The sequence below is a fragment of the Anomaloglossus baeobatrachus genome, chromosome 1 (assembly GCF_048569485.1).
Source record: "Anomaloglossus baeobatrachus isolate aAnoBae1 chromosome 1, aAnoBae1.hap1, whole genome shotgun sequence".
Taxonomy (NCBI): Eukaryota; Metazoa; Chordata; class Amphibia; order Anura; family Aromobatidae; genus Anomaloglossus; species Anomaloglossus baeobatrachus.
The window spans coordinates 51,098,899-51,121,048 of NC_134353.1; the positions used below are offsets into that span (position 1 = coordinate 51,098,899).

Sequence of the window (22,150 nt, forward strand, 5' to 3'; positions counted from 1 at the left end):
ACGGAAAAAAGTCACGCCAAAAATTGAGCAGGGATGCCGATCCGTTATCTGCATCCCTGATCAGCGCTCGGCGGGACGCACGGTCGGACGCGATACAAAAAGCGTCGCGAATACGGAAAAAAGTCACGCCAAAAACTGACCACGGATGCAGATCCGTTATCTGCATCCCTGATCAGCGCTTGGCGGGACGCACGGACAGATGAAGTGTAAAAATGGACAGGATACAAGAAAAAAAAAAAAAAAAAAAAGTTATACTCACAGTACCAAGAGGATCACTGACCAGAAGAGTTGCAGAGGAACAAGAAGGCAGTGAGATAGACAGCTTTACACCAGCAGCAGGCAGGACGTTGGACAGATCAGCAGAAGGACCCAGCAATGGAGGCAGATGTGATCGGGCCAGTGAAGACCTCGGACGACCCGTGAAGGCAGGTAAGAGGACGTCGGGGGGTTAGAGGGAGAGCAGAGGGGGCGGAGAAGCAAAGGCAGAAGGAAGGAACTTTGGAAGCAGAATAGAGATGACAGAGGAGGCAGGCAGATCGCGTGGGGAGCAGATCGGGGCGTAGGGGGGCAGATCGGGGCGTAGGGGGGCAGATCGGGGCGTAGGGGGGCAGATCGGGGGGGGCACGGGCAGGGGCCTTCACGGGAGCGCGCAGGGGCCTTCACGGGAGCGCGCAGGGGCCATCGCCGGAGCGCAATACTTACCTTTGGAGCTGGCGCGGTGACAGCAGAGGCGGCGTCTGCGGCGGCAGCAGCGGTGGCGTGGTACCAAAAGTACCAGCCACTCCACGCTGCAGACATGTTGGGGGAGGGCTCGCAGGCCAGCACAGGCCTGGGGAGGGCGGCCACCGGCAGATCAGACCGCCCCACTGCACACTGATTGGAGCGATTGCGCGTCATAGCACGATCGCTCCAATCAGTGCTGCAGGGGCTGGGGGCGGCATGTTTGAGGTCCACCTATGATATGCTGCAGCAGCTGCGGCATCTCATAGCTGGATCTCACAGGATCGCACTAATTCGGGCATTATTTTTGCCGAAATTAGTGCGATCGATGTGGTTGGCGGTTCAGATTTGAACAGCCAATCACATCGATCGTCGATAGGGGGTGGCGATGCCACCCCCCTGGGGTCAAGCAAAGGTCCCCTGCTGTAAGAAACAGCAGGGGACATCATTTGAAAGCCGTTGCTATGGCCACGGCAATCAAATGAAGTTTAGGCAGTAAAATTACGTCCCTGGTCGTTAAGTCACGTTAAAATAGGACGTAATTTTACTGCCCGCGGTCGTGAAGGGGTTAATGTCGAGCCCCAGGGGTGGGATTCAGCCGGTTCTGGAGAACCGGTTGTTAAAATAGCAGCCGGTTCCCCGAACCGGCAAGAAACAGCTCCAGCGAGAAGCTGCTGGTGCTTGGAGCAGGTAAGCGCTCAGTGAGTCGAAGATGCAGGGAGAGGAGCCGCATAACATGGCAGCTATATGGGGAAAGGGGCTGCAAAAGAGGGCAGCTATATGGGGAGAGGAGGCTGCACAGATGGGAGCTATATGGGGAGAGGAGGCTGCACAGATGGGAGCTATATGGGGAGAGGAGGCTGCACAGATGGGATCTATATGGGGAGAGGAGGCTGCACAGATGGGAGCTATATGGGGAGAGGAGGCTGCACAGATGGGAGCTATACGGGGAGAGGAGGCTGCATAGATGGGAGCTATACGGGGAGAGGAGGCTGCATAGATGGGAGCTATACGGGGAGAGGAGGCTGCATAGATGGGAGCTATACGGGGAGAGGAGGCTGCATAGATGGGAGCTATATGTGGAGAGGAGGCCACATAGATGGGAGCTATATGGGAAAAAGAGCACATGGGATAATATCTGCTGGGAAAAGAAGCCATTATGGGATGGGATCTGCGGGGGGGGGGGGGAATAGACCACATGGGATGGGATCTGTATGGGGAAGGTCGTCAGTTCCACGTTTAGCAGGGCTCCTTTAGTAATAATTTTTTAAAATTGTAGAAAAAAAACGTTTAATACAATATGACTGACAGTGACTGGAACAACTGGTACTGGACAGGAGAGTGAAGGTATAGGAGGGTAAGAAGGGGGGAAAGATTTTACTTTAAAATTACTTGTATTTTTTGGTTGAGGAAAGTGAATGTAAATGGGTGTGGTTACAGAATGGGTGTGGTTTTCAACTGGGCGGAGTTTACAGAGAACCTGTTAAAAATTTGAATCCCACCCCTGTCCAGCCCTACATGAGAGATTAGTAATGATGAGTGAGTTTCAAAATACTCGGATTTGTGATACTCGTTAGCAAATAGCACAGCATTCGGGTTGCTCGTTACATTGCGAGTATTCCCCATTGACTTGTGTGGCACCCCAGTGGTCCGGTTGCCAGGGTAGAGTTGCCCTTCTCACAGGGGGTAATGTTATGCCTGGAAGCAAGAAGGAAGTCCCACACGCTAGGTAGCACCAGCAGTCACTTTCCTGACTCCAGACCAGAAGAGGGAGCTCAAGAACCTGGTTTAAGGGGAGCTTAACTATACATTCTGGCCTGGGGGAGGGGTCAGAAACAGGGAAGAGGAGAGCAGAGCAGAATTAAACAAAGTCTCTGGAGAAAGAGCCTGGGGAGCAGAGCAGGAACATTGCTCGCCCCAGAGCAGAGCGCTAGAGACAGGACCCGGAGTCCTTGGTTGTCAGAGTACTGAAGGCCCAACAGCTGAATCCAGAGGGCAGGAGACTGCATGTTTTCTGGCCACACAATGCCTGGGGCACAGCAGACTAGACCCTGGAGTCGCTACCAGAGGAAGGGCACCTATAAAAAGGGTCGCGCCACCTGCCATACGGGTGAGAAACAGTACAAACACCAGGAAGAGCATAGTTCAAAGCAGCAGGGGCCTACACAGGACATCACAGAAAGAAGGCCTCCGAACTCACCTGGCGAGGTGGATCCCCAATTGCTTCCAGGTAGCCAGTTACCATTAGAAGTAGTTTTCCTGACCTGCACCATTCACTACCAAGTAAAAAAGGTAAAGGAATCTACAGTCCCTGTGTCGTACAGTTATTGGCTGTGTCTCCGGTCCTACACCCAAACGTTAATTCCTCCATCATAGACTATAACGATTGCCCTTGGGCCCTGCTCCACCTGTGGGGAGCTGTACCGTCATTGCTGCATCACCAGAGCAGTCAGACTGTGGAATGCCCTACCACAAGAGGTAGTAATGGAAGATACTATAACAGCTTTTATATCAGGGCTGGATGATTTCCTCAGTACACAACATTGTTGGTTATACAGTTAGGTCCAGAAATATTTGGACAGTGACACAATTTTCGCGAGTTGGGCTCTGCATGCCACCACATTGGATTTGAAATGAAACCTCTACAACAGAATTCAAGTGCAGATTGTAACATTTAATTTGAAGGTTTGAACAAAAATATCTGATAGAAATTGTAGGAATTGTACACATTTCTTTACAAACACTCCACATTTTAGGAGGTCAAAAGTAATTGGACAAATAAACCAAACCCAAACAAAATATTTTTATTTTCAATATTTTGTTGCGAATCCTTTGGAGGCAATCACTGCCTTAAGTCTGGAACCCATGGACATCACCAAATGCTGGGTTTCCTCCTTCTTAATGCTTTGCCAGGCCTTTACAGCCGCAGCCTTCAGGTCTTGCTTGTTTGTGGGTCTTTCCATCTTAAGTCTGGATTTGAGAAAGTGAAATGCATGCTCAATTGGGTTAAGATCTGGTGATTGACTTGGCCATTGCAGAATGTTCCACTTTTTTGCACTCATGAACTCCTGGGTAGCTTTGGATGTATGCTTGGGGTCATTGTCCATCTGTACTATGAAGCGCCGTCCGATCAACTTTGCGGCATTTGGCTGAATCTGGGCTGAAAGTATATCCCGGTACACTTCAGAATTCATTCGGCTACTCTTGTCTGCTGTTATGTCATCAATAAACACAAGTGACCCAGTGCCATTGAAAGCCATGCATGCCCATGCCATCACGTTGCCTCCACCATGTTTTACAGAGCATGTGGTGTGCCTTGGATCATGTGCCGTTCCCTTTCTTCTCCAAACTTTTTTCTTCCCATCATTCTGGTAAAGGTTGATCTTTGTCTCATCTGTCCATAGAATACTTTTCCAGAACTGAGCTGGCTTCATGAGGTGTTTTTCAGCAAATTTAACTCTGGCCTGTCTATTTTTGGAATTGATGAATGGTTTGCATCTAGATGTGAACCCTTTGTATTTACTTTCATGGAGTCTTCTCTTTACTGTTGACTTAGAGACAGATACATCTACTTCACTGAGAGTGTTCTGGACTTCAGCTGATGTTGTGAACGGGTTCTTCTTCACCAAAGAAAGTATGCGGCGATCATCCACCACTGTTGTCATCCGTGGACGCCCAGGCCTTTTTGAGTTCCCAAGCTCACCAGTCAATTCCTTTTTTCTCAGTATGTACCCGACTGTTGATTTTGCTACTCCAAGCATGTCTGCTATCTCTCTGATGGATTTTTTCTTTTTTTTCAGCCTCAGGATGTTCTGCTTCACCTCAATTGAGAGTTCTTTAGACCGCATGTTGTCTGGTCACAGCAACTGCTTCCAAATGCAAAACCACACACCTGTAATCAACCCCAGACCTTTTAACTACTTCATTGATTACAGGTTAACGAGGGAGACGCCTTCAGAGTTAATTGCAGCCCTTAGAGTCCCTTGTCCAATTACTTTTGGTCCCTTGAAAAAGAGGAGGCTATGCATTACAGAGCTATGATTCCTAAACCCTTTCTCCGATTTGGATGTGAAAACTCTCATATTGTAGCTGGGAGTGTGCACTTTCAGCCCATATTATATATATATAATTGTATTTCTGAACATCTTTTTGTAAACAGGTAAAATAACAAAACTTGTGTCACTGTCCAAATATTTCTGGACCCAACTGTAAATGACTTAGTGACCAAATGTAGAACTGGTGGAGGAAGGTTGAACTAGATGGACCTATGTATTTTTTCAACCTAAGTAACTATGTAACCATCTGCCCCAGCGGTCCCATCCAGCAGCATCAGCCATACATTGCCGGATACCACAGGTGGCATCATGACTCATCCCCTGTAAATATCCCTCATTTAAACGACACCGCCAGGGTCACGAAGTCGGGCCCTGCCGCCGTGACCTCACAACAGAACCGGCCCAGTTCAGAGTGCACCACGGCCCTGGTGGGCATGTCACTTGCATTGCACACACTATTCGGAATGAATATGCGAGTATTAGACAGTACTCGTTACGAGTAATTCGAAACCCGCTCATCATTAGTGATTACTTTTATCCTACACAACGTAGCCATGACCACCTTACAGTTGAAACACGTTTGTTTTTCTATTGAGCACAGGCAGATATTGATGTTCATGTTCCGCTAGCTTTTTCTTAGTTTAGATACTGCGTGCTGGACATATAGTTTTCTACATTCAGCATTACACATGGTCCTGCGTCCGTGCAGCTGTGGTCGGGAACATACAGGATCGGTGAGCTGAAATCTAATCCTGTGAGAAATAAAATGGACCCGAATCCACATTTCTCAGGTAATAGGAACAGGTCAATTTCCCCAGATGGCCCAAATCCTCAAAGGGAGCCCTTCTGGCCACACACGCACAAGGCTCAACAGGGAACAAAAGATTATTTTTGTCATAATAAAGAACACGACTGGTATATTTGTATCTATAGTACCAGTACCAAATAATGGCATGTAACACAATGGCTCTGTAAGGTGGTGCCGGACTCATGCACCCCGCCCCTGAAAACCTCAGTCGACTTAAAGAATAGAGAATAATATACAGAATGTTGATGTGTTTATGCTTATATTGTCCACGTGGCCATCCAGTGGCCGGTTTTAGGTACTGCACTGCAGAAAGATATTGGCGGTTGCCTAGTGACTATAGGAGCAAGACAGAGAACCGTTAAGAACAGTGGGAGGAGGTTGGGACAATATATAGACATGGAAAGACAAAATTTACTAAGAGGGCTGAAGTAAGAGAAGTATAAAGAGAACTGGTAGTGTGAACAGCAGCAAGTGCTTAATTCCTTAAGGACCATGCGATTTTCTGTTTTTTCATTTGTTTTTGGCTCCCCATCTGAGAACTGTAACTTCTTTATTTTTCCATCAATCTTGCCATATGAGGGCTTGTTGTTGGAGGGACAAGTTGTACTTTTGAATGAAAGAAAGAATGAGTTTTACCTAATAGTGTACTGGGAAAAAAAAATTTTTTCAACACATAACATGGGGGCTCTTCCACTGGGACTGGGCTAGGGTAGGTGCTGGGGTGGCCATCATGAGGTACACTAGTTCAGGAACCCGGGAGACGGGGCACCCAGAGGGAAAGTTAGGAGCCATCTCACACACTACTAGCAGTTAGCACTGGATAGCGTCCGAGTGAGGTCAGACTTAAGAGCAAGCAAGCAAAGACACGGACAATTCAGGGCCCGTGGTCTGGAGCTGGAGGCTCGATCCGGGTTCTTAGGAAGGAAGGGGATCCCAGGGCTCGCGGGGAGTGCAGAAGGCACCCGTGACTTGTTCCACGACCCAGGAGCTGAGGGTGGAGGGAAACCGTCAAAAGGTGACGCACAGAAGGAAACACCGGCCTCGACCTCCGAAGTATCCGGGATCAACTGAAGCCCATCACAGCGTAGCCCGGTGCTCAACGGCAGTGTGCTTCCAGTGAGTAAAAACTTTAACTGCACCATCTGTGTCGTCCCATCACTGCCGGTGCTCGCAACCACGCGCCCCTCGGCCATAGGTGATTAATACCACCATCATCCTCCCTGGGGCCTGAGCTCTACCTGTGGAGAGCAGAACCATCCGAGCTGCGTTGTCATCCACCCCAGCTAAGAAGTCCCGCAGCAGCGGCTCATACACCGGTGGCGTCACTAACCCACTACTCCCATCATCCCCATCCCAGTCTTTATTGACACCGCCGGGTCACAACACTGGGCAAGGCCACTGCGGAGACCCAGGAGAAGAACCTCAGCCCGGTAACGAGTAGCCCCCGACCCCGTGGGCGCGTCAATACTCTTACGTCATGGAAGGGGTTCCCGACCTAGGATGTATGTGTACGCCCCCGGCCATCGTGTGGGCACAGGAGCTGGTGTATGTCCTGTCAAACCACACATCACAACGGCTGTATAATGCTTTTTCAAAGTTTTCGATCCTCCTTATGAGCAATTTAGGAATGCAGCTCTATAAAATTAAATTTTTATTTCTTGATTATACAGCCATTTCAGCATGGACATTGCAAGCAAGTACACCGGCCTCATCAAATCTAAGATCCTTAACTAATAGTTTGTTTAGTGACCAATCTTCTTTAGGATATGTGCACACGCTGCGTTTTTTTGACGCTGCGTTTGTGCGTTTTTGGCCGCTAAAAACGCACAAAAACGCACCCACGGCAAAAAACGCATGCGTATTTACTGCGTTTGTGCGTTTTGCTGAGTTTTTGATCTTTGCGTTTTTCTGCGTTTTTCCAATGCATTGCATGGGGGGAAAATTCAGAAAAACGCAGGAAAGAATTGACATGTCCATTTTTTTTTTTTTAAGCTCAAAAACGCAGCTTAAAAAAAAAAAAAAAATAAATAACTGTGTGCGGACAGCAAAAATGAAAACTCAGACTTTGCTGGCGAAGCAAAGTCATGCAGTTTTGAGGCCAAAAACGCACCCGAAAAACTTGGAAAAATGCCGTGAAAAACACAGTGTGTGCACACAGCCTTAAGATGCCAAATAACATCTACACAAACAGACAGCACTTGACTCGGTAAGGCTATGTGCGCACGCTGCGGATTTTTCACGGATTTTGCTGCAGAAAATGTGGCTAACATTGCTGCAGTCATTCCCCAGCAAATCCTATGGCTTTAAAAAAAAAAAAAAAAAAATGCTGTGCGCACACTGTTTTTTTTTTTGTTATACCTGCGGATTTACCCGGGATTTTCCGCTGCGGCATTAATGAGCATGTCACTTCTTTTCTGCAGGTACCTGTGGTTTTTAGCCATGGATAATGGTAAAAATCCGTAGGGACCAACTTGCAGAAAATCCGCAACAAATCCGCACAAAAAAAAACAAAAAAAAAAAACAAAAAAAAAAAAACAACGCACCAAAACGTAGCAAACCTATTTGGTGCGTTTTTTTAACGCGAGTGCGGGATTCTTTCAGAGGGTCTGATTTTTCCATAAGAAAAAGTCACTTTCTAGTGCGCACATGGCATTAATACTTTATTTGTATCCTAATACCTTGCTTTACAGTCTCCTGACTTCGTTGGACAGTGTCAAGAGTGATTTGCCCTCTACACAATACACTAGGCTCATTTCTACATCTTTCACCTACAAGCGCTGCAACTTAAAGGGAACCTGTCATCAGAAATTTCGCCCAAAAGCTAAAAGATTCCCCCTCTGCAGCTCCTGGGCTGCATTCTAGGAAGATCCCTGTTATTATTGTGCCCCATGTGAGACCAAAATAAAGCCTTTATAAAGTTCTACCTTTTTGTATGCAGCTTCTGTAAATTCGTCCCGGGGGCGGGCTCTCTGCCGTCCGTTATTCTGCCTCCTGGTCCTGTATGCCGCCCCCATCGCTCCTTTCCATATCTGATGCACCGCCCACTGCTCCAGCCATCCCCGCGCATGCCCAGTGCCAGTCTCACAGGACTGAGCAGTGTGACCGCTGGTGACGTGTGCGCAGACAAGTGATTATGGACGGGACTGTGACTGTTATCAGCAAGTACCCGGCCATAATCTCTTGAGCGCGCAAACCTCTCCAGCGGTCAGACACACTGTGCTCAGGGTAGTGCTAGACTGTATGGGCTGCTTCCAGGGATGACGTCCCTTTGTCATGTGATAGGGGCGTGTTCAAAATACTATCACATGACAAAGGGACGTCATCCCTGGAAGCAGCCCATACAGTCTAGCACTACCCTGAGCACAGTGTGTCTGACCGCTGGAGAGGTTTGCGCGCTCAAGAGATTATGGCCGGGTACTTGCTGATAACAGTCACAGTCCCGTCCATAATCACTTGCCTGCGCACACGTCACCAGCGGTCAAACTGCTCAGTCCTGTGAGACTGGCACTGGGCATGCGCGGGGATGGCTGGAGCAGTGGGCGGTGCATCAGATATGGAAAGGAGCGATGGGGGCGGCATACAGGACCAGGAGGCAGAATAACGGACGGCAGAGAGCCCGCCCCCGGGACGAATTTACAGAAGCTGCATACAAAAAGGTAGAACTTTATAAAGGCTTTATTTTGGTCTCACATGGGGCACAATAATAACAGGGATCTTCCTAGAATGCAGCCCAGGAGCTGCAGAGGGGGAATCTTTTAGCTTTTGGGCGAAATTTCTGATGACAGGTTCCCTTTAAGATTTTTGATTCTGTAGTACAATGCCGCCACCTTGTGGGCATTGCCGCCACTGCAGTCCATTATAACTACCGTATATTCATGATTCTTTTACTTGTGGATTGTCAGCATCATCCCATCTATTATTACTAGTTATTTTCCCTTCTTTCCACAGCAAATTTGGAGGCTGCAATATCTGCTTGACCAAACAATTGCTTAAAAAGCAAAAAGTATCAAGTAGAGTACTATTACGGTATTCATCATGGGTAAAGAACCTAATGAAAGTCAATAATGAACCCAAGCATTTTTATGGGAAATATTCATGAAAAATGCTCGTGGAGGTCCTGGGCTGCGGTGGTTACATGTGGTCTGTCTTTGTGAGGCCGGTTGGATGTGCTGCCAAATTCCCTGAAACACCTTTGGAGGTGACTTTTGGTAGAGAAATGAACACTCATGCACGATCCCTCAGATGTGGCGACATCTATGACATTGTGCTGTGTGGTAAAACTGCACATTTTAGGCTATGTTTGCACACTGCAGTTTTGTTTCTTAAGAAAAAAAAAAAAAAGCACCCTCTGGCAGAAAAACGCATTAAGAAACATGTGTTTTCCGCGTTTTTTTGGTAGGTTTAAATCCTTTATTTGAAAGACAAAGAAAGACCCCTCTTTCACCACTTTATTAATCCCCCCCCATACACCCCCTCCAGGTCAGACTTAATCCACACAAGGTCCCATGCCGCTTCCTGTTCTGCTACATCTAACAATCCACAGTGAGCTGCCATAGAGCATGACTGCCCGCTGTGAGGTTCAGGCTATCAAGCTATGACTGAAGTGAGCCGTGCGATCAGTGGTGATGTCACTCAGGTGATGTGCGGTCACAGCTGAGTCCTCCACCTGTGACCGGAAATCATTTGAGTGACGTCACCGCTGATCGTGCGGCTCACTTCAGTCATGTCCTGAACCTCACAATAGGCAGTCATGCTCTATGGCAGCTCGCTGTGGACTGTCAGATGTAGCAAAGCTGGAAGCTGCGTGGGACCTCGTGTGGATTAACTCAGACCTGGAGGGGTGTATGGGAAGGTTAATAAAGTGGTGAAAGAGGGTGGCTTTTTTTGTCTTATTTCAAATAAAGGATTTTCGGGTGTTTGTGTTTATTTACAGATTAGTAATGTGGGTGTTTCAGACGCCTGCCATCACTAATCTAGTATTTAGTGGCAGCTATGTGCTGCCATTAACTCCTTATTACCCTGATTGCCACTGCACCAGGGCAATCGGGAAGAATCGGTAAAGTGCCGGGACTGTCGCATCTAATGGATGTGGCAATTCCGGACGGCTGCTGGGGCAGCCTAATAACCATAGGCCTCCCCAGTCTGAGAATACTAGCTCCCAGCTGTGGGGTGTTATCTTACCTATGTATCAAAATTGAGGGAACCGCATGCTTTTTTTTTTTATTATTATTCACCGATGTCTGTGATTGGATGCCTCAGACATGCCATCACTCAGCATAGGGATGCGTCTGACTGCAACCATTCACAGCCACCGGTGAGTGGGGAAAGCAGTGAATATGTATGAGCCTAATGGGCGGCCCAGGAAGAAGACTGAGAGGTTGCTGGAGCAGCGTGACAGCCGTGCCGGTGATCGGTGAGTATGCAGTGCTTGCTCCTACCCCTTTGTTCCGGATTCTGCCCACCATAGACTTTGGGGACCAGCAGCTGGCTAGCTATCGAGGATCAATCCCCCGCCGACTTAGAGGCAGCAGGGGATTGATCTGCCAGTCCTTCAAAACGCAGGGACAAAACGCAAAAAGTGACATGCTGCATCTTTTTTTTTCCAACAAAAACTGCAGGCAAAAAAAGAAGCAACGTGCACACAGCCTTTCTGAATTCTCAGACTTTGCTGGGGAAGGACCGCATGAAGTTTTGGGTAACAAACTGCACCCAAAAACGGGGAAAACAAAATGCAGTGTGCGCACTGGGCCTTAGGAGCGGCCTTTTATTGGGGCTAGCCTAAAGTACACCTGTGCAATAATCATGCTGCCTAAGGCACACCTGTGCAATAATCATGCTGCCTAAGGCACACCTGTGCAAAAATCATGCTGCCTAAGGCACACCTGTGCAATAATCATGCTGCCTAAGGTACACCTGTGCAATATTCATGCTGCCTAAGGCACACCTGTGCAATAATCATGCTGTCTAATCAGCAGCTTGATATGACACCTGTAAGGTGGATGGATTATCTCACTAACACAGATTTAGACAAATTTGTGAACAATATTTGAGAGAAAAAGGCCTTTTCTGTCCATAGAAAGTCTTAGATCTTTGAGTTCAGCTCATGAAAAATGGGAGCAAAAAAAGCATTTTGTTTATATTTTTGATCAGTGTATGAATAGAAAGTCATTTTCCCATGGAAATGATTAGAAACATCATTTTAAGCGCTTTTTTGGTGTTTTCTTCATAGAGGAACCACTTGTATGCAACGTCACTGTGGCCCCTCCATAAGGACATTGACCTTGTGTAGACCTGCACCAGCCTGTGGCCTACAAGACGGAGGGTGGAAGGGGCGGCCGATAGCTCTCTGCTCCACTACAGAATCAAAACTCTGTTTTTACCTTTTGAAATTTTGTGCCAGAAGCAGACGCCCCTATAATCACCCCCCAACACAGCTCCACCACTGACACAACCCTTTACCCCATCCTAAACTCTAGTTACCCGATGCTGCCCCCTGCTGGCTAAAATAACCATCTTCTATAAAAGAAGACCTACGATTAAATCTACTCGCTAGGAGAGGAGTCATTTTGTCAGGGGTATAATAACCCCATTGTCGCTTCCTCTTTGCCACCAGTCAACGCAAGACTCCCTTCTTTAGGGGTCTTTCAATCAAAGCGGAAAGATGTGAAAAAGAGAAGGACAGACCAGCTCTTCCCACCCCCTAAAGTCTTGCACCAGAATGAAGCAGTCGTACGGCTCTTCGGACATGGATTTTGGTCTCCTGTCTAGCTCAACTCTGCGCAATCAGATCCGGCGCAGACACATGGGACTCACCTGGAATCATTTTGATGGCCGTATTTACAGCCGTCCAGTCATGAACTTTGTCAAACTTCCAGTCGAGCAAAAAATTCCCATTATCCGTCACCACCGGGCCCTGCGGAGAGGAAGGAGGGACCAATTATATAAAGAGGATTTATTCAGATTATATAACAAAGGAGCTGAAAGATTCAGCTAACTGTCCTTTATAGTAATTGGGGGCAGAGAGGGCCATGATCTTGTTGGGGGGGGGGGGGGGGGGGGGGGGGGAATCTTTTTTTTAAGTATTCTTCCTACTTTAATGACACAATGAAGGGATGTTCAATCAATTTAAATATATCTTTATAGGAGTTTGTGCTACAGTTTCCTGTAAATTTGCAGATTCCTTTCCATAGTATTCTAGCTGCCTGCTGCCACCACTAGGGGGAGCTCACTGCATACTGATCTATGCTGCTCCTACAGCTGAACATCTGCAGTGAGCTCCCCCTTGTGGTGGCTGCTGGCAGATAGTATCCTGTGTTATCTACTGTATATAGAGGAGTTGCCAGTCATACAGGAGAAGGTAAGCTGTGATATCTATTGTGAATGGTGGATCCTGTGTTGTCAGGCATACAGGAGGAGGTGAGCTGTGATATCTATTGTGAATGGTGGATCCTGTGTTGTCAGGCATACAGGAGGAGTTGAGCTGTGATATCTATTGTGAATGGTGGATCCTGTGTGGTCAGGCATACAGGAGGAGGTGAGCTGTGATATCTATTGTGAATGGTGGATCCTGTGTTATCCATTGTATATAGAGTGGTCAGTCATTGTACAGGAGGAGGTGAGCTGTGACATCACCTATTGTAAATAGTAAATCCTGTGTTATTTAGTGCATGATAGGATTTTAATGACTGTTAGCAGCTCTATCAGTTACAATAATCAGACACATGTTTTGTGTCTTCTAGAGAAAAGGGAGGACAAGACTAAGGGGTACTTTGCACACTGCGACATCACTAGCCGATGCTGGCAATGCCGAGCGCGATAGTCCCCGCCCCCGTCGCAGATGCGATATCTTGTGATAGCTGCCGTAGCGAACATTATCGCTACGGCAGCTTCACATGCACTTACCTGCCCTGCGACGTCGCTCTAGTCAGCAACCCGCCTCCTTCCTAAGGGGGCGGGTCGTGCGGCGTCATACGGCAGGCGGCCAATAGAAGCGGAGGGGCGGAGATGAGCGGAACATAAACATCCCCCCACCTCCTTCCCTCCGCATTGCCGGTGGAGGCAGGTAAGGAGATGTTCCTCGCTCCTGCGGCTTCTCACACAGCGATGTGTGCTGCCGCAGGAACAACATCGTAACAGCGGTCGTCCCGAAATTATGGAAATGACCGACACTACACAGATCGCCGATTTACGACGCTTTTGCGATCATTTATCGGTGCTTCTAGGTTTTTACACGTTGCGACATAGTTACCGGCGCCGGATGTGCGTCACTTTCGAATTGACCCCGACGATATCGCAGTAGCGATGTCGCAACGTGCAAAGTACCCCTAAGCTTCAGTGATCAGTGAAATTGCAAAATTATTGGGTTTTTTTTAGAATACAGATTATAATTAAAAAAAAAAAAAAGAGATTTAAACAGTAGGTATTTTCTGATTATTTCCTTTAAAGTTTTAATTAAACTGAAAAATAATCATATTTAGTCAATTTGAATGATCTGGCACCTAATAGTCTGGAGATCCCCAGAAGCTGCGGGTCATTAGTCAGATCTTTATGTAATGCGTCATATAACCTGCGGGGGCGCTGCAAGGAAAGAACGCCTGCGGACAGATTCCTTGGATGATCACCCCTGATTGCTCTAGGTGCCAGCAGCAGCAGCAGCGGGGCATTGTCCAGCTCAGTCAGTGTACTGTAGTTTTATCCATTTTCCAATCCATTGTTTGAGTATCTGCCACAAACTCCTTGATCAGGCTCGGAGCATACGCAACTCCCAAAAATGTAGACGATTAAACCAAGGGCGATAGATATACATTTCATTATAACTTACAGCTTTACTGACAGCCATCCGCAGCTCAGCCACACCACCAAACCTCTGCTGGATGGTTTTGGTCACCGGGACATAAGCCATAGGAAAAACCTCTATAGGGATCCCCTTCTTCCATTGGTCTCCAAAGTTCTTGGAATCTTTCCTTAATAAATAAGAGATTGGAGAAAACAAAAAGGTCAGGACATGTACTAAGGGGATGGAGAAAGAAAGCAAAAGAGAGTGCGAAAGAGGCCAAGGGAAAAAAAGGAAGGGGAGGCCAAAATGTAGCACCCCTGAGGCCTCAGTACCCTGTGGCGACTGAAGCCTCACTAGAGGTGCAGTATTCATCCCGGGTAAGGAGGAGGTCATTGCCGGTAAACCAACACAATTCACCAAAACATATAGTTAGTTGCCCTCTCACAGGGACTGGGATAGGGTAGGGTCATTAGGATGGTCACCACAAGGTATGGAACGACAGAACGAGAACAAGGCGACACACACTGACGAAAAAAAAAAAAAAAAAAAAAAACCCTTTATTTTTATATAGCGCTAACATATTCCGCAGTGCTTCACATACATCAGTAACACTCTCCCCATTGGGGCTCACAATCTAAATTCCCTATCTGTATGTCTTTGGAGTGTGGGAGGAAACCGGAGAACCCGGAGGAAACCCACGCAAACACAGGGAGAACATACAGACTCCTTGCAGATGGTGTCCTTGGTGGGATTTGAACCCAGGACCCCAGCGCTGCAGGACTGCAGTGCTAACCACTGAGCCACCGTGCCGCCCATCAGTCTAGTCAGCAACCAGGGAACAAGTGAGACGTAGGAGAACATGGTCGCTGAGGGGAGAGTTGTGCCATAGCTCCCTCAGGACCGAGCACACACAGAACAGGGTGCGGCGCCCTAGTCTGGTGGGCGCTGCACATCCCGCCAGCAGAATCCACCGTGCACAGGATTTCAAGTCTTCTGACGTGCACACACCGCCCAGGGCACAGCAGCATATAGAACCAGGGGTCGTGACCATAGGGCGGCTCCATCTACGGACTTGCACTGCCTGCTATTCGGGATAGGAACGGAACCATTCCCAGAACTCGGGTCTTAGCATAGCTTCAAGCCGCAGGGACTCACAACACAGCGAAGGGAGGAAAGACTCCTATACAAACCCACCGGTTCTGACCTCTGAACTATCCGGGATCGGCTAAAGCCCATCACAGCGGAGTCTGGCAGTCCAAAGGCGGTGACATCTCAATGAGTTAAGAACTTAAACTGCAACCCGTGTGTTGTCCCTTCCTTCCAACGCCTTACGTTGCGCAGCAGCCGGAGTGTACTACAACTACCAACCTCCCTGTGGGCCTGCGCTCTGCCTGTGGAGAGCTGTACCAACCAAGCTGCACTACCTCCGGCCCTCAGAGAAACCCCCTTACAACGACGGCTTCCATCATAACCGCATACCACCAGTGACGTCACGAAGAACTACTACTCACCGGGCCAGTGTCTGTTTGGGCTGTCACCGCGGCCTGGCCTGGTTCCGTGACCCCCATTTTATTGAGAACGCGGGGTCACAGGATCGGGCCAGGCCGCTGTGACAAACCAAACTGACACCAGCCCGGTGATAAGTATGCCCCCAGACCCCGTGGGCGCGTCAAAAACATGGTTTAACCCAGAAACACATTCTGAATGTGTTTAAGGACAATTTCATAAGAAAAAAAAAATATAAAAATATTATAAATTATATACACACACACACACACACACACACATTAGTGGTTCTTGTAGCAGAAACAGTTATACCTTTTTGCAAATTTTCTGGTTCCTTTTTTTTGGGGTGCATTTTGCTAGCAGAGAGCACCAGAAGATAGGTCACTTTTTAGCCACTCGCCACCTTTTGAAGGTTCGAAGCATTTAAAAAGGGAATCTCACTTTTTTGTATTCATCATCCCCATCTGACGGCAGCATAATGTAGGGACAGAGCCCCTGATTCCAGCAGTGTGTCACTTACTGAGCTGTTTGATGTCATTTTGACAAAATCAATGTTTTCTCTGCTGCAGATCTAGCAGTTATACAGAGCTCATGAATATGCTGGACTACCTGCAGCACACCAAGTAGTCCTGTAATGATAATCTCCTGTTGATTAATCAGTGATTTTAACAAAACTACAATAAGCAGCCCAGAAAGTGATACATCGCTAGAATCAGGGTCTCTGCCCCTACGATATCTTGCTCTCAGATTAGGTGGGAAAAACCTGGTGACAGGTTCCCTTTCATAGATGCTCCAAAGCCTGAACACATCAACAGCAAGTCATTGTCAAAGAAATGCAGCGCTTCTTACGCCATTTTCTGAGGATGAGATGGCGGAAAAAGACACAATGTGAACGTGATGTGACGGGGTATGCGACAGAGCAGTGAGGGATGCCAGGCCAAGGAACAATCCAAAGGGCTTTATTGGAACCACAAAGATAAAGCACCAAACAAATATAAATACTTAAAGTCTGCAAGGAGTCCACAACAAAACAAAAAGATCCAGGGGCGCCTCCCGGTATTCCAACGACAGGGAAAATATGGCAATGGTCTATACGAGTTCCTTGAGTCCAACAGGGTGAACAACAAAACACAATCCCACGTGGCCACTGATCTCCAATCTGTAACAGTCCATACCCAGGCTCTAGGATCCAGCCTCAGCTATAGATCCTAGTCCTTCTCCAGCCGAGATCCAACTAACTGACCTAAGATGGGTCTCATTATTCTTCTCTCCTGGAATCAGCCCCTAAGGTGGGCAGAAGAATCCAACTCCGCCTGGACACTTGATAACATTTGATACATGAATGGACTTTAGATTCCTGGCTCTGCTCTGTTTACCAAGTTGTGGACTGGAGAAGTCCCATGCTGAGAAGAACAATCTCCCAGCAGAAGTAGTACAAAGGAGGGACAGACTATTACACCATGAGCACAGGCGGGGGAGGGACACGCTGTTAGGCTATGTCCGCACGTTGCTTTTTACCTGCTTTTTTGCTGCTTTTTCAACTGCAGCGTTTAATGCCAAAATGGTTGTGTTCTGCTTTTCAAGCAAAGTCTATGGGAATTTGGGTTTCTTGTCCGCACTATGCAGTTCAAACTGCAGCCTTTTTGTTGCAGAACTTTGGTCAAAAACTCAGCTTTGCAGTGCAAAACCCAAATGGCAAAAACAATTCACATGTCAATTGTTTTTGCCATTTGGGTTTTGCACTGCAAAGCTGAGTTTTTGACCAAAGTTCTGCAACAAAAAGGCTGCAGTTTGAACTGCATAGTGCGGACAAGAAACCCAAATTCCCATAGACTTTGCTTGAAAAGCAGAACACAACCATTTTGGCATTAAACGCTGCAGTTGAAAAAGCAGCAAAAAAGCAGGTAAAAAGCAGGTAAAAAGCAACGTGCGGACATAGCCTTACACGTGATCCATCAAGGTCTTGATTGCAGCTACCACGCCTTGAAAACCACAGAATTTTAAAGCAATACATTCTGTCCGGTTACAATGACAGGAAAACTATTAGTCACGATTATGCTCCATCCCTCCAGCTAACACCTTAGATGTTGCAGCCAGTAGAGAGCACAGCATCTAAGAGGTTCAATAATCCATGAACAACTTATTAGTCTGCAATTATTGACCATGGCTACGTAAAGCTTCCTGTGCATTAAGAATAGACAACGCTGCAAAATTCTTCTGAAGTGCAAAAGAAGCCCAACAGCCGGCGAAAAAAAGTGTGGACGTAAAGAGAACACATAGGCAGAGTGTTATAATCTGCTGCAGGTGCCCTCTACTGGTCAGGATTAGCATCTGCCCATAGATTCTTACCTGTAATCAGCAATGACGATAAAGGACTTGGCACAACCAGCGACGATCTTCTCCTGAGCCAAACATCCCCTGAAACACAAGAGAAAAGACCTTCAGAAGTAAAAGCTACTGACCGCAATACACACCGGTCACACCGTGCAATCTGACTATTGCTGAAATAGGAGCTACAATGGGAACACGCCACAGTCAGCCCTCCATGACGGACCCTGGAGAGACCGCACATTCCCATTACAGCTTGTGGAAAGCTTAGATTATTAAATGAATAAATAATAACACTACTGTCTGCATCTTAATTTAGATTCCCACCCCCCCTCCCCCAGCATTCCCTCCATTTTTTTCAAGAATTACCATTTGATAGTGTTCCACCCCCGTGCCAGCAGCCGGGCTGCTCGGATCTGGATCCGCGGTGGCTCGAGGGGTCTCCGGACCCGGGAGTCGTGCGGTCACTTGGTTAAAGGGGGATATTTACAGGGGGATTGAAAGTTTGTGACACCACCCACGGTGTGTGGTAATGTAGGAGACCGCCGCTGCTGTTGGGGGGGAGCCCGGTGGCGATTGCGTAGCAGCAGGATGTTTAACCCCTCCGTGGGTAGGGGGTTTGTGCCCCGTGGCCAGTTGGGTAGTGGCGTTTGTGGTGCCGTTGGGTGGAGGAAAAAGGGTTTTTTAGCGTACTCACTCAGTCCATGAATAATGACACCGACAGCTCGTAAACCAGAATTCTGAGCACCACTTCAGCCTGGAGGGAGCACGCTGGGGTCCGTGCCCTTGGTGTTGCTTGTTAGCCTGTGGCCCTTTCCGTGGCACCTACTCACTAGTTGGACCCTTAAGCTTGAAACGTTTCGGGTAACGCTCAACCATATGGCTAACGGAGCGAGCTTGCTCTCGGGGTTCACACGTAGGATTTCTTTGGACTATAGTGGGAAAGTCCTATCCCATCGGTGCGCTAGTACCCCGATTTTGGGATGACACTTGAAGTCTTCACCCCCGTCGGGTAAATTACTGGGACGCGTGAAGCTACTTCCCGGCCTAGGGTCCACGTACCCAGTCGTGCCCTCGCCCCTGCCCGGTGATGGCTCAAGTTCGCCCTCCTCGGCAGTCCGTGCCCCTTGACGCGATGCCCTGCGACCTGGGTTCCAGCTCCTACCAGGCCCAGACCAACGTCTGCCACCTAGTAAACTTCAGGAGCCCTGCTCCGGACTGGTGACCTCTCCCTCTCAGAGAGTCACCTTCCACCTCCTACTCCTTTCACTCCGGTTTCACTTCTCTGTCACTTTCTCACTTCTCCCTACCAACCCCCCAAGTGGATGGCCCTATTCCCTTCAGCCCCCCCAATGGTGTGTCTGGTGGGTAAAGTGTAAAGTGTTCCTAGGATTTTGACTGACTCAGCTGTTAGCAACACCAAAGGACCAGGATCCGTAACCAAGGAGGATTGGATACTGTGCATAAGGGCAGATTGCACAATACCCTGTGATGACCTGATAGGCCAGGGCGTCCCAATAGTGTTGACACATTATATATTTACCTGGGCTAGTCCAAGAGGCGAGGAATAGTCCCACCCATTCACATGATTGAGGTCCCTGCATTCTCCTATAAGCCTCCTCCCAAATCCCCAATTTCAGACGTCTGACTGCGATACCCTGTGAGCTGAGTGCAGAACGGATACTGTGGGGCATGGAGGTGGAGGAGATGGCCTGGCAGGGGCATTAATCACTCCATTATGGACAGGATACAGGCAGAAGGAGCAAATGCAAACCTCTTCTACTAGGTCAGATAACTATAAGGCCCTGTGCCCACGGGAGAAAGTAACTGCGAATTTTGATGCTGAAAACCCAAGGATTTTCTAGATTTGCCAAATAAATCCGCGGGTTTACGCAAGTACAGACACTCCCCATGTTAGCCTGTGGGATTTGGGAAGTTCTGTATCAATGCTGCAGTAGGTGCGGCTGTGGAAAGTGCTGCAGATTTCCCGCAGCCGCACGTAACTGCATGTCCATTATTCATGCGGAATTGACTCACCCACCCCAGGGCTATGGGACACCCGATACCGGGCCGGACTAGTCCGGGGGTCGTCAGTGGTGGCGGGGCCCGGCTCCGTGGCCCTGGTGGGTGTCAGTTTAAATATGGCTGGTGACTTGGGGTTTGAATAAAGTTTGTGTTCGTGACGCCACCTGTGGTATGCGGCTATTAAGCCGCCGCTCCTGTGTGAGGCCTCCGGGGTGATGATATGACAGCAATGATGGTACTGCTCCCCACAGGTGGAGCAATGCCCCGGGGCACTGTTGGTGCTCGTGAGAGTCTATGGTGTAATGGAAGGCTAAGCAGATAAAATAACAGAGACCACTCCAAGGGTGCAGTTTTAAGTTCTTTACTCACACGTCCTGGTATGCACACACTGGTGCCCTCAGACGACTGGAACCCACTGTCAGGGACCTCCGCCGTTTCTGGGTGATTCTTGGAGTGTAAACCGGTACCCTTCTCTCTAAGGTGTCTATCTTCAGCTGTCTTCCTAAGCCTAGCTCTTTTAGGATGAACCTGCTCGGCCTCCACTACAGCCTCCAGGCTGGGGAGTCACCTGTCGGATGATTATCCCCTTTCTAGAGGTTCTGCTGTGGGCTGTGGCCCGGGGAGTTTACAACTTTCCCTGGGCCTCGGTTTTTACTGTTTGGAGATGATTTTGCACTCCTCCGGTTTCTAGGGACCGTCCCCTGTCGCAGCTTGATCCCTCCACCGATGTTCCTGTGGAACAGGCCACCGCAGCTCTACAGCTATCCGTGGCCCTGGGACCCCATCTGTTCTCTGCTTGGTGTCACCTGGACCCTCTGAGTCCCAGGATCTTCACCAGGAAGCGTCTCTTTCTTCTTCTCAGCTCCTGACTGACTTGGAGCTCTCTTTCCTGCTCTCCTTCTCGTCTGCCTCCTGCAGACCTCTTCCTCCTCCCCCTCCCCACTCTCTCTCTTTCTGAGGTAAACTGAAACTAACTTGACCTTCCTTTCTCTGACTGCTCTCTGGTGGCTCCTCCCACCTCCCCAGTTGCTAAGCTGTACCCTATAGGAGCAGGGATGGGTCTTACGGCCCCTCCCAGCATGCAGCATGGGAGGGTTACTGCCACTGTCCCTGGTCCCAGTATGTACCTAACAATGGGTGTTGTGTAGATTTACCAGGGGACCGGTGTTCACTCCTTTCCTCACCCAGAATGGGGCATCACACCGCTGGATGGGGTGCAATGTCCTGTGGCGACGGAAGCCTCAGGGGTGCCACAGAATCATCTGCGGAATTCCTGCCTTTCCACTATGGAGATACAGGGCGGGAATTCCGCACAAAATCCGCACTGTTTCCGCAGGTTTACCACAACAACTGCGCAGATATACCGCAGCAATGGATAGCTGCGGATTCCGAGGAGTTGCTGCGTGAACCTGTGGAAATACCTGCAGAAAGGTCCGCAGGTACGATCTCCCGTGGGCACATAGCCTAATATGTTGCACTACTATATTAACCCCTTGTCAAGAAACTGTGAAATTATACATCTGGGCCTGCTTCATAGAGTAGAATTCCACTTGCATAGGACTCGCGCATCAGTATCACCCTGCATGGCGCACGATCTCCGGACACAAGCGCCTCAGCTGTATGGAAATTCATGCAACCGACCTGCTCCTGTCTGGGGAGTTTGCGCCGTGCTGGGTGATACTGATGCGAGACTCGCACGAGTCATACGCAAGTGGAATCATACCCTTACACCGAATGCCAGCTGTGTTATACAGCCAACAGCAGCAAGCGGAGTTGGCCCTGATCCCTTCTTTTACATCACTGATCAGCTTGTGCTGCATTGTCCGCTCTTCCACAGCCCCATGGACACCCTGCAACAAGACCACAGGGCACTGATGGATTAGTATCACAGTCAGCGACCACTGAAGGCTCTGGTCACTAATATATTTTACT

At 48.5% G+C, this 22,150-nt stretch overlaps 1 protein-coding gene across 3 annotated transcripts in view; it reads right to left on the reverse strand.

Annotated features, from left to right (window-relative positions):
• Window positions 1–22,150, reverse strand: part of RPIA (ribose 5-phosphate isomerase A) — a 134,182-nt gene that overhangs the window by 28,506 nt on the left and 83,526 nt on the right. For all 3 annotated transcript variants that reach the window (XM_075332642.1, XM_075332621.1, XM_075332619.1), the window contains 3 exons: window positions 18,215–18,283; window positions 14,405–14,546; window positions 12,397–12,496 (listed from right to left, as the gene is read on the reverse strand). In XM_075332642.1, coding sequence (XP_075188757.1) covers window positions 12,397–12,496; window positions 14,405–14,546; window positions 18,215–18,283 — 311 coding nt within the window. The remainder of the gene's footprint in view (window positions 1–12,396; window positions 12,497–14,404; window positions 14,547–18,214; window positions 18,284–22,150) is intronic.